This window comes from Phodopus roborovskii, unplaced genomic scaffold, assembly GCF_943737965.1.
Source record: "Phodopus roborovskii unplaced genomic scaffold, PHOROB, whole genome shotgun sequence".
Classification (NCBI taxonomy): domain Eukaryota; kingdom Metazoa; phylum Chordata; class Mammalia; order Rodentia; family Cricetidae; genus Phodopus; species Phodopus roborovskii.
In genome coordinates this window covers 10600291-10623149 of record NW_026126571.1, presented here as the reverse complement: position 1 = coordinate 10623149, position 22859 = coordinate 10600291, and the positions used below count along the sequence as shown (strand labels likewise).

The 22859-nt window shown below is 42.9% G+C and overlaps 1 protein-coding gene across 3 annotated transcripts in view; it reads right to left on the bottom strand.

The window, feature by feature from the left end:
- Positions 1-2372: 2372 nt before the first annotated feature.
- The window catches only part of Kdm3a (lysine demethylase 3A), a 39398-nt gene continuing 18911 nt past the window's right edge, over positions 2373-22859 (bottom strand). For all 3 annotated transcript variants that reach the window (XM_051203182.1, XM_051203184.1, XM_051203183.1), the window contains 18 exons: positions 22442-22605; positions 20687-21192; positions 18026-18230; positions 17046-17260; positions 14907-15059; positions 14724-14819; positions 14227-14354; positions 12686-12887; positions 10626-10798; positions 9988-10224; positions 8982-9153; positions 8201-8294; positions 7433-7563; positions 5403-5522; positions 5177-5316; positions 3986-4162; positions 3766-3900; positions 2373-3054 (listed from right to left, as the gene is read on the bottom strand). In XM_051203182.1, the coding sequence (XP_051059139.1) occupies positions 2974-3054; positions 3766-3900; positions 3986-4162; positions 5177-5316; positions 5403-5522; positions 7433-7563; positions 8201-8294; positions 8982-9153; positions 9988-10224; positions 10626-10798; positions 12686-12887; positions 14227-14354; positions 14724-14819; positions 14907-15059; positions 17046-17260; positions 18026-18230; positions 20687-21192; positions 22442-22605 (3129 nt within the window). In that variant the 3' untranslated portion in view covers positions 2373-2973. The remainder of the gene's footprint in view (positions 3055-3765; positions 3901-3985; positions 4163-5176; positions 5317-5402; positions 5523-7432; positions 7564-8200; positions 8295-8981; positions 9154-9987; positions 10225-10625; positions 10799-12685; positions 12888-14226; positions 14355-14723; positions 14820-14906; positions 15060-17045; positions 17261-18025; positions 18231-20686; positions 21193-22441; positions 22606-22859) is intronic.

Below are 22859 nucleotides of genomic sequence, written 5' to 3'. Positions count from 1 at the left end.
AAGGAAGGAAGAACTGTCCAGCAAAAGTCCCTTCAGGATAACGGGGGGGGGGGGGAGATACGGACACTAAATATTTCCTGGAAAACCAAAGCTATTTGGTGCTTCTGCATCTCCCCTGCAAGAAATGCATAGTCCTCAAGACTAAACTGACACTGGTAACTTAAACTTAATAACTATACCAATTAAGAGAAAAGGGGAAAGGTAGGGGAAGGGGAGGGAGGGACTGTACCAGAGCCTATAAGAGCTGAGGTGAAATGGGTATATAGGCCAGGCCAGTGGCACATCTTTAATTCCAGTACCCCAAGGGCAGGTGGATATGAGTTCAAGGCCATGTGGTCTACTTAACTCTCATGTCCACCAGAGCTATAGAGACATGTCTCAAAAAAGGGGTGGAGTATTGCTGAGTACAGGGCTTCTGTATGGATTGACAAAAAGGCAGCAGTAACTACACAAAATGGTATATTGCCACTTAGTTGTATACTTTTGTTCAAAGCAACACATCTTTTGGAGTGTATTAACATGTATTTCGTGTATGTGTGAAGGTCAAAGGACACCTTGAAGGACTTGGTTCTTTCCGCTCACCAAATGGGTTCCAGGAATTGAACTCAGGTTGTCAGGTTTGGTGACAAATGTCTTTACCATGAGTCATCTCATCAGCTCCTGGAGTGTGTATAACTTTGGACAATATCTATGTTCAGCCCAAACTGTTTGGTATGTCTATGTACGCAGCTGGGTGGCGGTGGCACATGCTTTTAGTCCCAGGGCTTTGGAGGAAACAGACAGATCTGAGTTTGAGGCCAACCTGATTTATACAGAACAAGTTCCAGGATGGCTCAGAGATGCACAGAGAAACCCTGTTTTTAAAAAGAAAAAAGTGAGGTTGGATGTGGATACTCTAATATCAAGCTGGTATTTTTCTGTCATTCTATCTTAAAAAACATCTTGTTGCATTTGAACGTGTATTTCTCACCTGGATTTTTTTCTGCGTATTCATAAGGGTAGTGTTGATTTTTAACTTTCTTCTTATACTTTGTATATGAGACTGACATCAAATCCACAGGGCTTTTGAGAAGTTTCGTCTGCTTTGTTGATGTCTTTTCTCCTGGCATTGGCCATTCTCTACCTCTTCCATGCACTGTACTGTCATGGCTGCCATCGCCTTGGCTTCTGCCTCTAAAACTGAGCTAAATAACCCTGTTTTTATAAAGCACCCAGCTGAAGAGCAGATGTGATGGCTCACATTTATCCCAGCACATGGTAGGCAGAGGTGGGCGGATCTGCGTTAGGGGCCAGTCAAGGCCATCTTTGAGAAGTAGAGGGCAGATTTAGTCAGCTTTGAGTCATTGTTGTTTTGGCAATTTTTCTCCAGATCACTTTTTTTTTTTCTTTTGGCTTATTTCTTTAAATATTTCCTGTCTCTTTACAAAAATAAGTAAATGGGTTTAGATCTGTATGTATTCTAATTCTTAGCTGTATTTTACAAGTGTTTTCCCTCAGATCAGACCATCAACTTAACTTGGCACATTCTTGTGGCTTAAGAGTCTTGAGAGGCTTGGATCAGTAGCTCCGGGAAGTCCCCGTTCTACTGAGCCACTCCAGACAGCAGCCATACATACGCTGGGCCTTGCGTACTCACCAGACTATGTCCAAGATCTCTTAGCCTTCTGCTTCTGTGGACAAAAGTTATCATTTTTTTTTTTTTTTTAATCAGTCTTACTTTTAAATATCCATTATTGTATCTTGCCAAGTTTGGGGGAGTCTTCTCCTATGTATGTGATGGCAAATCTTGGGTGTCAGTTTGACTACAGCTGAAGTCAACTAAAACCCAAGTTGCTGGGGCTGGCCTGTGAAGGATTTCTTTAACTGGATTATTTGAAGCAGGAAGGTCTACCCTAAATCTGGATCATACCTGCACTCTAGACCTTGTCTACTTCCCAGTGATGAACAAATCCCTTCTGCAGTTACAGCAGCCCAAGAGAGGGGCTGCAGAAAGGTATCTTCTTCAGCAGTGTTGCCAGAGATAGGGATATTAGGTGTAACTGTCCTAACCCATCCAACCCTGCCTCTCCTGCTTTGTACACACAGGACCAGAAGACACACAACTTACTGTCCAGTTAGCAGTTCCTATTTGTACACACAGGACCAGAAGACACACAACTTACTGTCCAGTTAGCAGTTCCTATTTGGGTTTGCGTTAGTTCCAATCTCCAAATATTGTCGCTCTTCACAAAAGTGGGTCAGACCAGTGCTGTTGCATTAATCACTAAGAAATCATGAATATTTCCTTTAGGAAAGGCTCTTGCACCAATAATTTAGGCTTACATTTTCTAGAAGGTGTGCAAACAGAAAAATGTGAATGAACCAAGCCAAAGTATTATATGAATATTTTAATGCAAAATGCTTACCACTTAAAATTAGCAAAGCTTCATTTAAATTAAAATTCCAATAACTAAAAGATGGTTAACCCCAAGAATTATACAGTAGTTATTTCTGCTATATAATGCCAGTCCTATGCAATACATTTAGAACTGCACCATTAGCTGTCATTTCCTCCATTGTTCTTCTGGACCCTAGTGGGTGGGGGAGGGTGCTCCGACGGACATAAAATAAAATAAAATCCCATTAAACTTAGCAGTGATCCCTAATAGTTAAAAAATCCATTTGAATGAGCTGTCCAAATAAACAGCTGAGGAATAACTGCAAGTATTGTTTCAGAGCCAACAGGTCTTCAGCTAGATAGAAGATCTGCTCTAGGTGAAGTCACAGTATAAGGATGCGTGGTCTGTAATAGTTACTACATATACACACTTAGTGTCTGTAAACACTAGAAATATACATTAGAGACAGTACCCTTGCAAGTTGGGTGTACTTTAAAAAAGAAGATGAGGTAACATGAAATCTCAAAGTCCACAGGAAGCCTGCCTGAAGAGTTTGATCAGCTGCCAATAATTCATCTCCAATGTCAGAGAGGAGTTAAGGTTTGCCCAAACTGGCTTCGCTGGCTTTCAGCATAGCAACTGCGTCTTTCACTGCGTGGTAGATAACATTCTTCACCTAAGGAGACAGAAGAAAATGATTGCTTCATTAAACCCCAAATCCCTCACGAAGAATAAACCTTAGCGCACACAACTTTATTTTCTCCTTTCAGAGTGTAAGTTAATACTCAACATGTAATGCCACGGGCCCCGGCTCCTGGGGACCAGTGTGACACTGGCGCACCGAGACACACACACTTTCCTTCTCGCCCCAACTCTCCCCCACTCCAGGCCTTGTCTGGAAAACTTTTTGTTCTGTAACTGGTTTTGGCCACTCAGACTTTAACAATTACTGCAGGTTTCAAATATGAGGCAAATGCATTAACTCACTGTTGTTTTGATCTTGCTGTAGTTTAGCCTCTGGATAGAGTAGCTGGGAATGCGGGTGTGAGCCACACACAGTATGTGTAAGTCACTACTCAAACCAAGCCTCTGAAAACACCCCCTTCTGATCTGAGTGTTGATTCAGTCCTGCTCTGCACTAAGGGCCAGGCATTGTGTTCCAGGCCCCTGGCTGGTGGTTAAGCCAGGGATCAAAAGTCTATCTATTTCAGTACCAAAGACTTTCAGTGCCTAAGCAATATGACAAAGGCACGGCTTCCTGTGGGCTTGTAGCTTTGTCACTCAACCAGACACAAAGCTAGTTCACCATTCTGACTCTTTTTATAAGGTCACTTCAGGGTCATGAAGCCTTGGGCAGCAAATGCCAGGAATTGGTGCTATTTTTTACCTGCAGTTTATCTTCATGGTTGGTGTGAGTCTGTGACAGATAACGGAATTCCTGAGTAAGCCAGAAGCAGTGTCTAACATGCTCCGGAGACACGAAGTCTTCAGCTACTTTGATACAGCTGTATAAGTTATGAACCTGGAAAACACCAAGCCACAGCTGTAACACACCCACAAATTCAGAGAAGAAAGGCAATAACTAGAAATTAATAACTGGTCCTGACCTGATGTGGAGCTCCAGCCGGGATAAATACCACATCCCCAAGAAATTGTACAATAGCCCAGCCTTGAACTCCATACTCTTGGTAAAGCCGCTTCCTCAGTGATCGGTCTAAATACCAGCTCTGGTCATGAATAGGGTCATGGTCAGCAGGGTTTTCTTGGCCTTGCTCTTCTGATACCTACAATACATTAAAAATAGCATGCAACTTAGCAAATGCCAAGAACCAAAAAAGGTGTTTCCCTTCCCAAAATACAAGCAGTCAATAAGCACCAGGTTGCCATCATCTGCATGTTCCCACACAGAACAGCAAGAATCACAAAGGACACCTAGACTGCCTGCTATTGTTTCCTACAGTCTGGATATGCTCTTGGACAGTATTTTTGGTCCAATTTTTAAATGTAAATAGATTTCTTATGAACAAACTTATCTTGCACTTAGTGAAGGTCTATACACACTTAACAGTCTGAATTATGAAACAGTCTCAAAGTTATAGACTGGACTTCTTCTACATTGTCTGGAAAGGCATACTCACAAAAGTGACATTATCAAGGGAACAAGGTGACCAGCATGTCAAAGAGTCACTCTTTAACAGAAACACCATTTCTAGCAACTGGCTATTGAAGGACTACTTGGTGTCTGGACCACAAATGGGCTAGGAATGTTCCTATGACTCAGGTGTGACTGGAGAATTCAGTCAAATATCCTGGGTTTGCAATCAGCAGCCTCAACGCTAACAAGCTTAAGAGAGAAAGCTCTATTTCCCAGTGCCAGGAACCCGCACGTAACACCCTGTAACTACAGTGACCCTGAGTCCTCGCAAGCCCTGCTGCCCTCTACACGGAGAACAAACCAATGGACTGTAGTGACTCACTGAAAACAGGAGAGCGTGGGGCCCAGGACTGACGCATGAACTAATGAAACACCCATATTCTGAAAACCGTACTTAAAAAATTTTTTAAAAAAAGGTGCAAGGTGATAATCAGACGAACTCAACCGAAGACAGAACAAAAATCTCCTAGTGCACTACAATAGAAAACAAATACAGAAGACAAGGCCTGCCTTTTTTAGAATCCTGGTTTCTTAGCAACCACTGACAGCCCATCCAATTGACATGGATTTGCATCATGTGGTAATTTATAGTATTTCTATTCTTATGCCCTCCTCAAAAGGCACAGGGTAAGAAGAAGCACACCTTTTTAAGGAATTCTCTGATCTTCTCTGTGTCCTTAGCAGCATATATGTGCCAGAGGGCTCCTGGCTTCTCTTTTCCTTCAATAAATCGCTTGATTGTGAGTTCATCAGAATCTCCATCTTGGATGGTTCTAAGGACTTCTAGAATAAGAGAAAGCAAGTATAAACCATAGGTCCTCGCTCAGACGGTAAAACAGTAGGCCCAGCTTCCACGTTTCAGACTTTACCTTCTTCCTGCTCACACTGTCCTTTAGGAATTCCCACATAAACCATAACATTAGCTGCATCAGATACATCTAAGTGAAGATTTGTAGTCCCATATTTCCGATCTTCTGGAGTGATCAATCCTGTAAAAACAAAATGCCCAAATGCACCAGGATACTTGGAACCAAGAACACACTCCAGCAAAGAGTCAGAGCGGGAGTGACCTCCTGCAGCTAAGATTTGCTCAAAGGATGACTGCAGAAGCAGCTATAGTCAAGCTTGGCTTCACAACCAATAACCGCTTAAAGACAAACACATCAGCTAAGCTTCACTCAAGGAGTGAATTGCTTCCACACTCACTGAGACCTCAGGCAGCTCCACTCAGGAGGGGGAACAGTGCCCAGTGCATGGAGTCCCCTCCAGGGTTCATAGTAGCCACCAGGCACTTGTGACACCAGGCACCCCCTCTAAGCACAGTAGGTACCGGCCTGACAGCCACAGAAAGGCTTCCTTTCTGGCTTGCTGGTGGATGCCATTTGCTTTGTTTCCACCTTGCTGAAATACCAGCCCTGGAGACAAGTACAGCCTTGGACATCTGATTCAAATCATGGAATTTGAAAGATGCTTTAAAATGATATCGGGACGACACAATGAAAGAATCATAATAAACAGTTGACAGTGGTTTACACTGGGTGATGAATGAGCATATGAGCCCTTGCACAAGACACTGAAGTTTTCAATGAGACATTTTTATTGTAAAAAGTACAAAACAAAGGTTTAAAAAAAGTAACCCTGGGTGTTGGTGGTGCACGCCTTTAATCCCAGCACTCGGAAGGCGGATTGAGTTTGAGGCCAGCCTGGTCTACAGAGCTAGTTCCAGGACAGCTTCCAAAACAATACAGAGAAACCCTGTCTCTTCAAAAGACCAAAAACAAACAAACAAACCCAATTACCATGCCAAAACTGAGATGAAACAAATACATGTGACCACATGAAAGTATTTTAAAAGTCAGATTCTACTTAATATAAAGCTCAAAGCAGGCTCTAATTATATTATGCCAAAACATATATCTTTAAAACATTTTATGTGTATGTGGACTTGTGTTGAGTGTGTATCACATGTGTGCATGTACCCACAGAGGTCGGAGTCACGGGATCCTCTGGAAGCGGGGCTATAGGCAGGTGTACACTTCTGACAGGGAGCTGGGAACTGACCCAGGTTCTCTGGAAGAGCAGATAGTTCTCCTAAACACTAAGCCATCTCTCTGGCCCCAGAAAAATATTTGACAGAATTACAGAGTGATGAACATAGACCTCAAAGACGGTGACGAAAGACAAGAGGGTGGACTTGGGAGGAGTGTCCAAAGACTGCAGGCTGTTTTGGCCAGTACAACACTGGATAAATAAAGATAAATTGATTCCTACTCACTCCCTTTCCGGTCATGGGTTACTACACGGAAACAACCGAACTCTAAAGTGAGGCAGCCTCAACTCAGATGGAACCAAGGTTACACAACAACACCCCAGTCCTCCCCCAAATCATCAGGAGTCTCAGAAGCTTTTCCTAAGGAAAGCTTTTGCAGACACTGCCACCTCCTGGTGTCTGGGAGGAACATCTCTACCTGCGGCTAAAACAAACCAAGTCGACTCATCTTGAAACCTCTCCCACACTTCCTTTCAGTGTCATGACTTCTGAAAGGCAGACATGCACCTGTATTACTTTAGTGGGAAACACTGCATGTAAGCAGCAAATTTTAAAAACAAACATTGAGAATTGAGAAGGCTAGCAATACTGACCTAGATATTCACCAAGATTGAAATAACCACACAATGTGACGTTTCTGCGATTAAAGTTAAGATGTTGAAGACAGAAAAACATACAATTACAATCTGCCTTAAAACTGCAGCTGTGAAAAACAAATACATGTGCGTGTGACCAAGAAAAGAGAGAATGCTCAACAACTAAGGCAGTGCCTAGCTGTTCTCAACCTAAGCGTTTTTACAAACAACTTGTTTTATTTCCATTATATTCAATTAGACATTTCCTTCTTACCATACGCATTATACATCTTGGGTCCCAGGTCTGGCCGTACAAAGTAGTTTGGCAGTCTAGAGGCCAGGTTCAGTTTGCCATCTCGCCTGGTGTACTCAGGCAGTGGAATGTTGGCCATCAGATCATCAAATCTACAACAAGAAACCAAACATTTGCAAAGCAAGGTTGCTTTTCTACCCTAGCGTTCCAGGTCTCCTTACGTCCCCTCTGTAGAAAAAAGAACAAATCTGAGACAAAGATGGCTAGCCTTGGTAATTTAGAACTATAGCAGTCACAACCGGATGTCGTCTTTACTGTGCCACACAGGTGTGTCAAAATGCTCCGGTATGTTGTTTTGAGCAACAGAAATGATTCGTACTTGCTTGGGGGGGGGGGGGGGGGGAAGCTAGCACTCAGATGACACTTTACTCCTCAGGCTCCTTTCTCAGGGCTTATGCTTAACCTGAGAAAATGGATCTAGCAGTTTGGATGTCTTAGTGGTTAGTAAGTGGGGTGTGTGAACCAGGACTGCCTGAAAACCAACCTGCAAGTCTCCTAGGGCAGGACACTTCCACATTAAATACGTAGACCATTCACTAGCCATATTTAAAGTCATTACCCTTCCCATTACTTAAACATCTACCTATCTCCTGAGGGTACAGGTACAACGTTAAAAAAAAAAAAAAAAAAAATCAAAACCATGAAGCTGTCTTACACCTCCTTAAAAAAACTACATTCCCACTACCGGAGAGAATGTGATTTACCAAGCGAGAATTAGCTCAGGTATACCTGGAAGGCATCATATCTCTAAAGTCTTCTCCTGGTGGCCAATCCTTAAGTTTCAACACCATCGGTTCTTTTTCTTTTTCGTTTTTCAGACGGTCTTGAGATTAACCAGAATAAAGGAAGTGTTATTCATAATTCAAACAAAAAAATGGTAAGTTAGTTTATACCTTCATAGTACAAAAGGTATTTTATCTGTACAGCTTTGCTATCTCCTGCCAATTGCCAACTCTCATTTTTACAACATCAAGAAATAAAGCTCTACCTTGGAGATAGCAAAAAACAGACTGCTAATTAAGGTCTACTGGACTCCTGCTGTTTTTGAACACACAGAACTTGTCCCTGGACCCCTCGTTTTGCTTCTGCAGAGTTGTGAAAACCTGCACCCCCGGACTACCCTCTTCCTTCCCACACCATTAGAACTGGGGAACAGGGAGGAGGGGGGGGTACAAGAGCTCAAAACCATTCCTAAGGTCAGCATGAAACAGAAACAGCTTGTTTTACTCAGAAAGAGGTTGAGATCACCTCCTTTCTGTCCAGGGATAAGAAGGTCCATTAGTGTTCTCTATGCCCCATCTTCTGGACTACACAGATCAAGTATAGTCAGAACCGCTTTCTTATACGAGTAGTACTGCCAGTGGCAGGCCCACAGGTCAGTTCACAAACTTTGTAAAAACACAGTGAAGAATGATATAACTAATTTTGAAGTTCCAAATCCTTAGGCTCCTGCTATTCTTGTCCCCCCTCTACATGTCCTCAACCTCCTTAAAAGATCTGTAATACATACTTGGGACATCTTCAAATCCATCCCAGAAGTCTCCTACTGTGGCCCCTGTGATGACTTCATTGGTCCTACAGTTGACTAGGTCCACTTCCTGCTCACCAAACTCCTTCCTGAAGGACTCGGGTTTCCAGAGCTCAGGGTTTAATTTATGGTGCACTCCCGACACCATCACTGGCTGAAGGAAGGAGGAGGAGGTGTAAGTCTGCCCTCTTTGAGCAGCTGCTCCTCAGTTTCCCCACCGCTGTCTTCTCACTGTCCACCTGCTGCGACTGCTCTCAGGGTGGTAACAGTGCTCGGGTTATTAAACTGCTAGGAGAAAGGATCTCTCTTCTGATCGGCTCCAAGACAACACCCGGCTGGGTGTGTATGAACATGACATACAGGCCAAAGTGTTACCCATACGGCTGTGGACACTGCAAATAGACCGACCACGACTGAAGAGCCAACAGTCAGCAACATGGGGTGACACACCAATGCCAAGAAGACATTACATGGCTGTGGCCCACGCACAACTGCCTTCAGCACAGCACCTTTTTCTTTTTTTAAAAAAGGTTTGTTTTCATTTACATGTTTATCTGTGTGTGCCTCTGAGTATCCCTTGCCATCTGTGCTCAGATGCTCTTGGAGACTAGAAGACGGAGGCACAGGCAGCTGCAAGCCAAACATGGGTCCTGGGAACCAACACAGGCCCTCTGCAAGAGCAACAGTTCTTGACCACTGACTCATCTCACAGCCCCCAGCACAGGTCTCAATCCATGAATATGGGATGTGATTTTCTTTTTAAATAGCATTTTGTCAAATCCCTCAAACCCCAACAGCTTCTTAGTCATTTTCACTTGCACTGTTGAGGTTGACCACACAAGACCATTCAGAACTCACTCTCTCATCAAACCCAAACAAAGAAAGCAGTCAACCTCCGAGTGGGAAGGAGAGCACATAGGGAGCATAGGGAGGGGTTGCCAGAGTCTGCTAAGGAAGCAGATAGGGACAGAGGCCAGTGTTACCTTACCTGCCCCTGTTTCCAACATTCCCGGAACACATTCCAATTGCTCTTATTGTTGGGATCTTGTAAGCACAGCAGGCGGTTATCACACAGCCAGTAATGAGGAGTGTCAAAGCCAAGAATGCTGGGCTTGATAGTCAATCCTTGAGGCCTCTTGGATAAATCAGAAGAACTCTTGTTTTGCACCAAAGAGGCAAAGATGTCATCAAGGATTTTGGGTGTGTTTTTGAGTCCATTTTCTGTCTGAATGTGATAAGAACACAAATTTTAAATATGCCACTCTCTACTGTTGAAAAAATTAATCTCTATAATGGTACAATGAGCACATATCACAAATCCACAAGAGACCAAATCAGAGAACCCAAAGAAGCAAGCCCTCAACTCCTCACACACTTGAAAACTGGGGGTGGGGGGTGAGAGGCTGGAATGCAGAGCCCACCCCTCCCTATGACCAAGGGGGTGGGGGTGAGAGGCTGGAATGCAGAGCCCACCCCTCCCTATGACCAAGGGGGTGGGAGGGTGAGAGGCTGGAATGCAGAGCCCACCCCACCCTATGACCTTGAGAGCACCTGCAGTGACACATGACTCCTATCACTTGTTCTACTCATCTGTATAAGGGTACAAATAATAAAACAAGCACATACCTTCCCTGTGGAGGAATTCAAGAGATTTCGAAGGAAACCAGAATTATTGTTGCTCACAGGTGTCAAAATCGTGCTGTTGAAAGTGTGGAGGACCGTGCTGGACTTGCTCAGAGGGGGCAGGGGTGGAAGGCATTTGATTTCATTCTTTAAAATTGGCATAGTCAGCTGTTTTTCTAAAATAAAAACAATACATTCAGATGTGGCAAATGACTTCAGATTATAGCTTCCTCTCCTAAAACAAACAAACAAAAAAAATCTACAAGGATAAACACTGTGTGTGTTAGATAAGAATTCTAAATACCCAGGGGAAACCAGAAAATCGTAAGATGGTTTTTATTTTTATTTTATGGGTCTTTTGGATGCATGTGTGTCTCGTCCCCATGAAAGCCAGAAAAGGGTGTTGGATCTGCTGGAACTGAATTACACAGTTGTGAGTGAATATGGATGTTAAGATGCTAGAAATCAAACTCAGGTCCTCTGGGAAAGCAGCAAGCACTCTGAACCCCTCAGCCATCTCTCCAGAACCGTATGTGGTATTTTAAAAATATATATGGAGTTATTACACTGGTCGGGACTCCCCTAGCAGAGTACTTCAAATACTGAGACGTGTCATCTTATTCCTAAGTACAAGAAATCTCTTAAAACAGTTTTAAAACAAGTCAGGACAGGTGCAGCCTATCATCCACCTGTGTCCCAGTTAGTTACTAAGGAAACTGATGCAGATCAATTACGGCCAGGAATGGAAGACCAAACTGGACAAAGACCAAACTGGACAACATAGGGAGACATTTCGCTACCCCACCCCTCAAAACTCATCATTTATAATGCTTGCTGTGAGCACTTCTGCTGGAGAAACCCTTAATGATGTTCTCTTCTAGTCTGGCTTTTTTTTTTTTTTTTTTAATTTTTCAAGACAGGGTTTCTCTGTGTACTCTGTGTAGCTTTGTAGACCAGGCTGTCCTTGAACTCAGACATCTGCCTGCCTCTGTGCTGGGATTAAAGGCGTGCACCACCACCTGCCTGGCTCTCTCATCTAGTCTTAACTTCAGAGTTTCATAAAAATTACATGGTTTCCCTATATCTCATCACATAACTTTCTTCTTCAACTTTTAGATGTTCAATTACATGTACATATCTAAGTATGGTCATTCACACCAATTCTTTATGACATCAAATCTGATTTAGAAAAATTTTAAGATGTCTGCATGAAAAAACTGACTTGCAATGCTTCTCTTTCTAGAAGGCAAAATTACCTAAATTCTTGTCTAACTTAATCTAATTCCAAAGTCCATGTCTCTATGTGTTTACGTCAAGTCATTCTGAGACAAGGATGCAAGAGAAGAGAGCCCACTGAGGCTAAGACAGGACAGCAAGTGAACTATCACTTAAAGCAAGTTTAAGACCTCCTCAAGGATCAGGGAACACAAAGAACGTCAGAAGCAGAAAACAGGGAAAAGGCCTACAAACTGCCATCTAAACAGCACTCGGCCATGGCCAGAAATCACAGCCTACCCCTACTACCGGCACTAGGCACACACATCAGGCCACTCAACAGTTAGCAGTGGATGGGGCGGAGTGGTTCATGGGCCCTGCCACTCATGAACTAAAGATTCTAGCAGAGAGGGTCACACAATACCCTGTGAGCACACTCTAGGGAGCTGGCCAGGTTCTAACAGCTGGCTTCAAACCCAGTTAAACTCTGTAAGACACAAAGCAGAAGGTCAATAATGACAGACATTTGTAGGGAAGAGGCAGGACTGTTTGGGTAGGAGGGAGATCAGAATAAGAGGGAAAGTAAAGAGAATGCACTCTGTAAGAGTGCACTATCAGTAATGACAAAAGTCTCAGCACCAACTCCATCCTTGCAAAATGCTTTCACCTATGAGGCAAAGTCCTGGTCTCTGGTGCTGCATAGCAACAGTTTTATTGACACCGTGCACTTGGATGACAGCAGGGAACACTTTCCAAGCTTCAATCTTTCTAGTCCTGTTCTCACAGCAATTTTAGCTGCTAAGTCTCTCTGAGAAGGAACCCAAGTGCTCCAGGAGGGGAACACTCACCCTTGTTTTCCTTGTTGACATTCCCACTGGTAAGGGCAGCCAGCCAGTTTAAAGGCGAAGAGGTGTTGGTGGGACAGGCAGGCTTCACGCTGCTGGCTGCTGGCTTGGAGGCTGTTTCGCCACCCACAGCCGCTGGTTCCAACACAGGGGAACTTTGCTGGAGCATGGTTCCAAGAGTTGGTTTTTCTCCAGATAAGGATGTCTGTAAGTGTAAAAGGAGAATTAGGTGTAAGCCACAGATTGACATTTTCCTTTTCTTACACCTTCTCATTTGCAGCCTGCCAGTAAGAGACACAGCCAACACAAATCACCTAGCAAAATAGTCCCAGCTAAGTGACTGCAGCAATCTTCTGGTAATAACAGGACAATAAGGAGAAGACACAGATTTTCATTTTTAGTTTTCAAGTACTACTAATGAAAACACAAGATATGGTAGCAGGCACACTTTGGTGTTGCCTCACTCTTACCAGACAGGCTTGCATAGAATCCTATGGCTCTGTGTACCAAGTGGCCTTCAAGTGATTGATCTGTGCCTATTTTCCCTGGGAACTCAGCAAGAGTCCAGAGCAGGCACTCAGAACATGCATCAAGTCAACCAATGAGATGGGTAGTGAAAGGAGGGGGCTCAGAAGTCAGCACACACAGGATCTTTGACTCAAGCTTTAAATATGATGAACTGCACATCACACTCTCCAACTCAAATGGCCAGGAAGATTGCGTCACTTACTCTGTTACTTGGTTGCAGTGAGTTTACACAATAATCAGAAAGGGAAAAAGGGACTACTCAGAATCCCATGGTGGTCCTGGCCCTTCCTTTCTGAGATGTGCTTCAGTGCTATTACCCAGTCACTGGTACATCCTACCTCTCTTTCTCACTGATAAGCAAGCTGAAGCAAACGAAAGCTAGTGTGTGAGAGCCAAAGTGACAAATGGCAGTAAAGAATTCAAGTTCACTAAGTCTTTAATCCCAGCACTAGGGAGGCAGAGGCAGAAACTCTCTGTCAGTATGAGGCCAGCCCAGTCTGCATACATAGTTCTAAGCCAGACAGGACTAGAAAGAGCTTGTCTTAAAAAGAAATCAAGTTTAGTTTTGGCACCAAGCACCGCAGCTTTCTAAGTGCACACTGCTGTTTTAAAGAGTACACAAGAGTTAGATTCCCAAACACCACTGGGCAAGGGTGGAGAGCAGACTTGGGACCACGTGCAATGGTCATGACAGTACCAAGACAAGGCCCACGGGATCAGGCACTGGGCACAGGAGGGCTCACTCTCAGGACTCCCTTTAATTCTGCTGTGTAGGTAGAATACAGAAACTATAAAGTTAAACCATGTTTTCCTTTCCAAGGAAAAGAATGTGCAATAGTGAGAAGTCACAGATAACGTGACGTGAGGGGTGAGAACGGGACACTGAACGGTCACACTCACGAATGAAGCCTCTCCTCAAACTGGCTGCTGTTCTTATATCCCTTTCAATCACAGAGACAGAACGCTTGGTTTACTGAGAAAGACAAAAATCACAAGGACTAAGCATTAGCAAATACCTGTTTCAGGTCTTCCTTTAAGGCTGGCTTTGAGAAGAGCTTGAACTGCCTGTTGGAGCAGGGACAATTGGCCTTTATACCCCATTTTGCTCTGATAGAATGCACAATGTCTCCAACATCATAGAGGGCTAAAACAGAGGACAGAGGTAAGTACTCAAGATGGTACCGTGCACGTTCACCCTCAACAGGGCAAAAAGGGACTTTCCCGTAAGAATGCTTTTCTCGGCAGCAGATGCTCCATCCCCCCCTTTGTCCTGGCTTCCTCAATGTGCTGATTCCTTCTACAAAGCTGTCCCTGAGACCTTAAAAAGTGCAGGGACATTATTTAATGTGTTTCCTGAGCATTTCAGGACAATACTAAAAGTTAACAGGCAATCACACTACACTGAGAAATAACAAATTAAAGCCCTTTTAAGCTACCCGAGACTGGGGTAGGGGTGGAGGTGACGGGGTGGGGGGGGGGGCGCCGATGTCGTCCCCTGCCTCACAGGAAATACCTTTGCCGGGGATGATCTGTGTAGGCATCAGGTTCTCAGGCTCATGTATTTGACTCTTCACACACCTTATCCAAGAGAAAGTCTTATAGGCAGCACCTGCAAATAACGGACTTGTAGTAACTGTCCCAGTGCTCAGAAACCCATCAAGCAGCGGCTGGAGGAAACTAGTTAGTTCTCACTCACCCTGTTGGCAATTCTTCCTCTTCATCCGGTAGCAATCCACACACACTCCAAACCCACACCGAGGGCACACCCAGTGCAGGTTGAAAATGGTTGTGTCACACACATCACACATTTCTCTAACGCCTTTGACAGCTCGCTTCCAAGCAACCTGTCCTGCAAAAATCAATTAAGATGTTCAGTCCTGAGGTACAGGTTTCTGAAATCAAACATAGGTGGGGGGTATAAGCCCTCCCTGTGTCCCCAGAGTTCCCATTTGATCTGTTAACCATCTCAGATGCATGCTCCTGCCCCACAGAGCTCTCCTGAATCCCTCAGCATGCTGGTCCAGTCCACTGGAGGACACTTGGTCTTACTATCAGGACTGAGGGGACGCCTTCTTGGTAGGGTAGTATCTTTCAATATCACTTATGGTATTTCATTTCCTTCTCTAATGCAACCAGCTTGTTACATAAGAAAGAGGAACAGGGTGATCACACAAGCAAGAAAGGAAGGTCCACCACATGTAGGTCTTCAAAGAAAGAACTCATTAATTATACTTTTAAAAGAACTGCCTGTGCTTCTTTTATGAATGGGCAGAAAACAAAACAAAAATTATCACTTAGAACCTAAATAAAGCGGGTAGGGGCTGGAGAGATGGCTCAGCAGTTAAAACCCTGACTGCTCATCCAGATGAGACAGGTTTAAATCCCTGCACCCACAAATCTCAGTAACCACGTGGCAGCTCACAACGGTCTATAATTCGAAGATCTGATAACCCTCACACAGACACACATGCAGACAAAACACCAATGCACATAAAATTAAAACAATATCTATACCTAAAGTGGGTCTGATGAATCAGGAAGGAAGCAATTAATATATTTCAGCCAATTGTCTACACAGTGCAGCTAGATGTGGCCTGGCACAGAGCAGTCATGTGAGACGTTTCTTCACATACAGTACTTTCACCCAAAACTGTTTCAAAAGGAATCCATCGGTACACAAACTTAGTGACCAACTCATCCTATCCAGAGCAGAGGAAAAGCTACTAGGACCCCTGACTTCAGACAGAAGCACACAGAATTCTAAAGTGCTCCCCCCCCTTCAGAGTAACTCCAGCAGTCCCAGGAGCGCTTGATCCCCAGGACACACTGTGGGTTCTATTCCTTCAATCTAAGAAAGGCCTGGAGAGAATGGAGAGATGGCTCATCAGTGCGAGCACTTTCTGCTCACAACCTCCTGTGGCACAGTTCATTTACATACACAGAGCCAAAGCCACTCATACACATAGAATAAAAACGTACAGAGCTTTTTTAAAGTCCTAAAAATTAAGTAATAGGACCCACATCTATCAACAGTACTTTGTGCTGAAGCTAGCTTCTATTTGTTTATGGCAAGTACAAGCAAAATGGATAGATGTGTCACTCAAACACACTTGGTTATTATTGTCTTTCAGTCACCTGGGAAAGATAAAGTGATCAGAGAAAACAGGAGACTTATAAGACAGGAGTCCCTTGGTGCTTTCAGCTGGATATCTCATCTCTCCAGATGGGGGTGGGGGGGGAGTGCTATCCTACCTGAAGGTCCAGCTCTTACACTGATCCCCGTAGCCTACAGGACTGCACACTAGTGAAGGAGAGCGCTTACAGAGTGGAGGGCAGTCATATACTGAGCTAGCAGCTGCAGCGTCCCTTCAAACTCTGATGTGAAAAGAGCTGTCTCCGTCTGAGCTGGCTCCACTCACACCTACGCCTCCGTGGGTCCTAGCACCGCATAGTGGGACTCAGAGGCTTTGGGTATGCCTAGCCACTCTTACTGGATTTAAAATGTACTGTGAATTAAAAAGCTTTGTGTAACAAGTCTGAAGTCTCGTCTTCTTTTTGTGAGTTCACACATCTGGTGAGCCTGTGCAAATGCCACTAACACCTCACACTGACATTTAAAAACAAACAAACAAAAGGAATACCCTTCCTTTGATGAATGTTACACAACAATCCACAGACAGAACAGCTCAGAAGAACAGCAGGAGAACTGCAACCTCACTATACCATCCCCCGAGACTTCTGGTAAAAATGATATCTGCCATCTGGAACTTAGGTGTCATGAAGAAACAAAATCAAGCTGAACCCAAACACCCCACTCCCTAAGAGACGCTCTTACTGTGTGGCTCAATAGTTGACATAGCTTCCTTCTCAGAGATGACCATTTGACAGAAGTGGTCTCCAATATTGGCCAGGATATATTTTGCCGTGTCCAAATCAGTCCCCACAACATTTTTGGTCAAAGGAAGCCACAAGCCAATTGCTTCACTGTCATACTTATTTGGTGTTAAGAAGCCTTCTACCCGCAACACACCATGTTTGTTGAATTGTAACCTAGAAGTAGGAAAACACACAAGATTGATTTATAAATTATACTTATTACATAAACACTACTTCAGCCAACAAATAATGAGAGATGTGGGCAAGGGTGTGATCACCTGAGACAAACCTATAGTAAGTTCTAATGCGTACAATACAGAATTCCAAAGCATTTGCAGACAATGATGAATATGACCAAAATACTCCTTCTTATGCTTTGGTAAAAATTCAAAATAGCTTATGCACTACACCAACCAGGTTAGGTGTGCTCAAACAAACTTTCTGACCAAACACTAAAAACAACCTGTATAGACAAGTTGCCTGAAGTCATTTTCCAAAAGATTCAGGATTTTTCTATGACAATTATAAGAAAAGCATTTTTAGTGTGAGTTTGTTGTTGTTGCTTTGTTTTTAATTTAGATATATATATAATATAATTAAGGGCTGAGAATCTAGTTCAGTTGGTAGAATGTCTGTCTGGCATGCACTAGGTTTCATCCCCAGCACCACATAAACCAAGCATCATTTCTGCATGCCTATAAATCCCAGCACTCTGGAACTAGAGGGGAAAAGGTTAAAAGTTCAAGGTCATCCTTGGCTATACAGCTAATCTGAGTCCTACCTGGGATGTGCAAGAAAAAGATATAAAAGAATAATAGTAAAGTTCTAGATTGCCAAATACACAGTAAAAATACAATTTCTACATTCTAGATTTCCCATTGACAGAAAAAGTATGCAAACGGAGCCCCGATTACCGTAGCCTTCCCTCAAACAGCTCACCTCCTGAAGTGAAAAAAGCGGCAGAACACAGGCGAGTCCTTCTGCTGGTCCTGGTCCTTGCGCAGGCTGTCTAACCGACACTCCCGGCACTTGGGGAGCTGTGCTACAATGTTAACACAAGAGTCATCCTGAACAAAGGCCTCTCCACTCTGCTGTAGCCTTTTCAGTTTATCAGGGTCTGTCAAAACTGACTTCCGGGTTGGGGCTAGGAAAACAAGAGAAAGGAAAATGAAATGTGAAGTTTCTGAATACAGCAACATTTGACTTTATTCTAATATTAAAACATTCTTAAAGAAAGGGCATTTTTCTCCATTCTTTTTTCAGCTAAAATTTCTACAAAATAACCTAAAAGACAACTAAAGCAAAGTTTTGCTGTTTAAAAAGAAAAAAAAAAAAAAAATCCCCACTTGGCAATCTAAACCACCAAATTCAACAGCCAGACTCACAAATGTGATTCAATGTATCTGTGCCTTCCCAATGCTAGATATGTCAGAGGAGAGCAACCTGCTAGCAAGAGCTCCTCTAAAGCACGCTCTGTCATTGCACAGTGGGTTATGTTCATCCAGCCCTACCTCTACTCAAAAAGAAATTAGTTTCAGGTACTTCTTAAAGTACTCTAAACAAAAGCTATTCTTAAATAAAAAACAAATCATTCTCCTGTTGGTCTACAAAAAAAGAGCTATTTTCTAAATGCCTTCCAGAGGTAGGTAAAGGAAGGAAAAATGATAGCAGTGATATAACTTTAATTACTCAGATATTGAAAGACACCATCTCTTAAGAGCTGCTCCAGGCTTCCACATATTGTATAGGCAGGTTAAGTCCAAAGGTTGTTTTATTTCATCTGGCTTAAGAGAAGTACCTACAGATTAGTAAATTAAACTGTCCAAATGTAGCTTAAAATGGAGGACAGTCTCAGGCCAAGCCAAGGGAAGAGTGCCAAGGCCCATTGCTGAGGTGCCACACTGAATAGCTACTTGACTCCAGACGGCTTTCGTTCTGTAGCCCATAAATGGAGCAGTGGCGCAGACGCCTTCCCGTCTTTCCGTATCCACAGGCAGCTGTGGTGGGCACAACCCAGACACCCTGACGGGCTGCTGACCTACACTTGGTGACAGCATGTGCTAGTTCAAATAAGGGGCAGCTGCCCGACACTGTGAGATCAAGCTGGACTCCATAACTCGCTCAGGTGCCTGCCATGTGTTTACTCAACTAGGATTTTCACTCCCTCTTCACAGAAACTGAAATGACTTGCTTCAAAACTAGCTGCGAGGACTGATGACTCAAAAAGAATAAATAGAACAGATACATGGTTATGAATATTCACTTTCTCCTGGGAGTTACATAACTCCTAACACAGTATGAATTTTATGTAATTAATTTTAAGCAAACTAACTGCTTTATCAACTTGAACCTCAAGAATGACGATGTTGGGCTGAAAGACTCCCTAGGCCTTTATTTCTCTATTTTTCCAGAGCTATACTAAAAAGATTCACAAGTCAACCTAACCATTCTGCCTTCTGCTGTCAGAGGCCCGCTATCACATTGGCGTGTTTGGTTGTCTGTGCACTCACAGCATACTTTATATTGGGTACAAAAGACAACCTGATGGAATTATTCTCTGGTTCCACCATGAGTTTCTGGAGACTAAACTCAGGGCATTAGGCTTGGCGGCAGGCATCTTTACTCAACCGAGCCGTCACATGGGCACTATGGTTTCATCTCCTTTTTTTCTGCAGAGGGTTTTTTTATACTAGGGTTTTAAACAATTTTATAAAACCCACCCTGACTTTTCATATACTGGCAATTCAGGTTACCTTCTTGTAATAGCTCTGAACCTTCCAACCCAATGAGGTTCTTTCAATCTTCTAATCACAGCAATAGCACGTCTGATTACTGTCCTTACTGGAATGGACTGACAGCACAAGTTGAGTAATCCTTACCCAAAAGGGTAAGACCAGAAGTGCTGTCAATTTTAACTGTTTTGTTTTGCTTTTTGACTTGGACTATTGCACATACAATTCATTTATGTTTCTTAGTATGCCCATACTACAATTCCATCACATGAAGTCAGGAATGGAATTTTCCACTTGTGGTGTCTTGGTGCTCAAACAATTTCTGATTTCAAAACATTTATGAATTGGATTAGAAATGTTCAACTTGTAAATATGAACCACGGTGTACTATCTCCTCTGCACTAAGAGCACTTAGTTTGAAAACTGAGTATACGAAGACCTATTCTTAACAACCGTGTTCAGGGCTTCTACTCATGTCCGACTGAGATGAAGGAGTGGGGAGCACAAACCCCACTCCACCCCCCCCCCCCGGGACGCTACCACGACAGCAGCAATAGTCTGGAGACAAAGTAATCACAAAATCATTTTAGAGTTTTCTCTAAAGGGAATTTTCTTACAGTCAAAAACTAGGAACCATCTGACCCATTTTAAGTCACAGGGTACATGCCTGTAATGGAGTCCTTGCAGCATTAAATGTTAATAGAAACTTATACTGACCCACAGGGTGAAATGAATTCATTTCTATAACTTGGCTTCTTTGAACCTGTTTCTACAGTCATTCTCTAATTTTTTTTTTTTTTTTTTTTTTTTTTTTTTAAATCACAGGTGAGGAAACATCATTTAACAATAAAGATTCTGAAACACTTACGAGTCAGGGTTTTATTACTGCTTCTTGTGCAACAGCTTTCATTATCTACTTTTATTGAAGTTTCCTTTAAGTTCTGTGATTGGCACCCTACACTTGAAGGTTCGACCTTCTTTTCTACATGGCAATTAAGGCTACTGACACCTGCTGTCACTTCAGGCTTATCTGAAAGGTCTTCAGATGTGGAAGCTGCATGTTCTAGGTGCTTCTGCAGTTCAGGAGCAGCGGCAACGTCCAGTTCTGCCTTAGAAGTCTCTGCAGGACAGCATTCCTTTGGAAGGCCAGGGTCTGGATGTGGAGCAGATCCCAGTCTGCTCTCCTCAGGGCTTATTTTAGGCTGGATACAGCTACCTTTGGGCTCACTCAGAATTTTCAAGTCTCCAACTCCAACCTGAGAAGATTTTGAAGAAAGCAATCCTGCTTTACAAACATCTGGTTTTGTTCTAGGTACTTCAGATTTTGTGTTTAGACAGGAGGAAAGTTCTTCAGGTAAACTCTGCTTATGACATCTGAAAAACATAATAGGGAAAAGTAACATCCAGGTCTTTCTTATCTCTTATTATCCTAAAATAATTCAGTTTGCTATGGCAACCAGCAAGAAAGAAAAAAAGGAAACTGTTATGGTAGAAAATTCTGCATAGGTTTCTGTGAGCTGGAGTGGAGAACAATCCATCCATGGCTCTAGAAAAGTATCTTATACACTCAGAAAAATGCAATCCTAAATGTTCTGTATATGCTCTCTTAACACTGAAACTGCTCAAGTCACTTCTGCTTATTACAGCACAATGAACTTAACTTTCCCTCAAAACAAACACTATCATACGGAATCAGAAAACACATACAGTAGTTAAAAAAACTCATACTAGCCAGGCAGTGTTGGCACATGCCTTTGGTCCTAGCACTTGGGAGGCAGAGGCAGGCAGGTTTGAGGCCAGTCTACAGGGCAAGTTCCAAAGCTACACAGAGAAACCCTGTCTCAAAACAACAACAACAAAAATCAGTAGTTTTTAATGTGTCAGATTATAAGTCTACACAAGGCCTATTACCAAATCTCTTCTTTTTCTATTTCAGAAAAACCTGTGCTGATGTCTCTTAACAAAAATTGTATTTAAATTTGGAAGAGAAAACTAGTATTCTTGCTTACCAAAACTTGAAAATTTAATGTCACGGCTAACAAATGTATCAAGATAAAAGCTTTAAAGTATATATGTGTATTAGAAACATCAGAAATCCCCTCAAATACAAAATGTAAATTTAACTACCACATACCACAGCAGCATGAACTCGTGCTCAGCTATGACTAACATCCACCATGAGTGGCCAGGACTCACAGCAACAGGATTATCTGCTTGTACATGGAAATTTTCACAATTTCTTTTTTTTAAATAATTTTATTTATTCTGTGAAATTTCCATACATTTATACAATGTATTATTTTTATTAGAGTTATTTGTTTTTGCACTCCCACGTCCCTTGGAGGACAGAAAGAGGGCACTGGATCTCCTGGAACTGGAGATATGGATGGTTCTAAACTGGGCTGGGAATGTTGCAAGAGCAACAAGTGGTGTTAATTGCTGGACCATCCATCTCTCCTACGTTGCTCTGGGTGCCTCCTATACTTCCGTCTCTGAAGACCCTGACCTGAGGAGATCCTATAAAGTCTTCTTCCCCCAACAGCCAAAGACAGAAACAATCAACCACAAATACAATGATTTATTTCTGTTACTGAACACACTGAACAAAACACTACTCACTCACCCTTGAGGAAGTTTTGCTCCAATGTTAGGTGGAGAGTTGGCTGCCTGCGGAGTATTTTGCTGTCTTGGGTCCTTGCTAGAAGGAGTTGCTGCAGTACAGCCAAGCAGGATCTCCTTAAAAACTGTTGTAGGAACAGACTGTACAGGGCACACACTGGGAGAAGCCTAAAAGATACCAAAGCGACAGATATTAAATACAAAAATCTCTAGTGGGAAATGTTAGTAAAATTAAAGATAATTTCCTTTGTTTAATACTAAGCAAGCATAAAACCACTGCCAAATAAAGACCAGCATAATAAACAAGTGATAAATCACCAAGAACTTTAAAGCTGATAGCTGTAAACAAATCACTCCAGTTTTTCACAAAACGTAAGTCATCCTACAAGATTACAAGCTGATCTTTTTCAGAACCCTGCCAC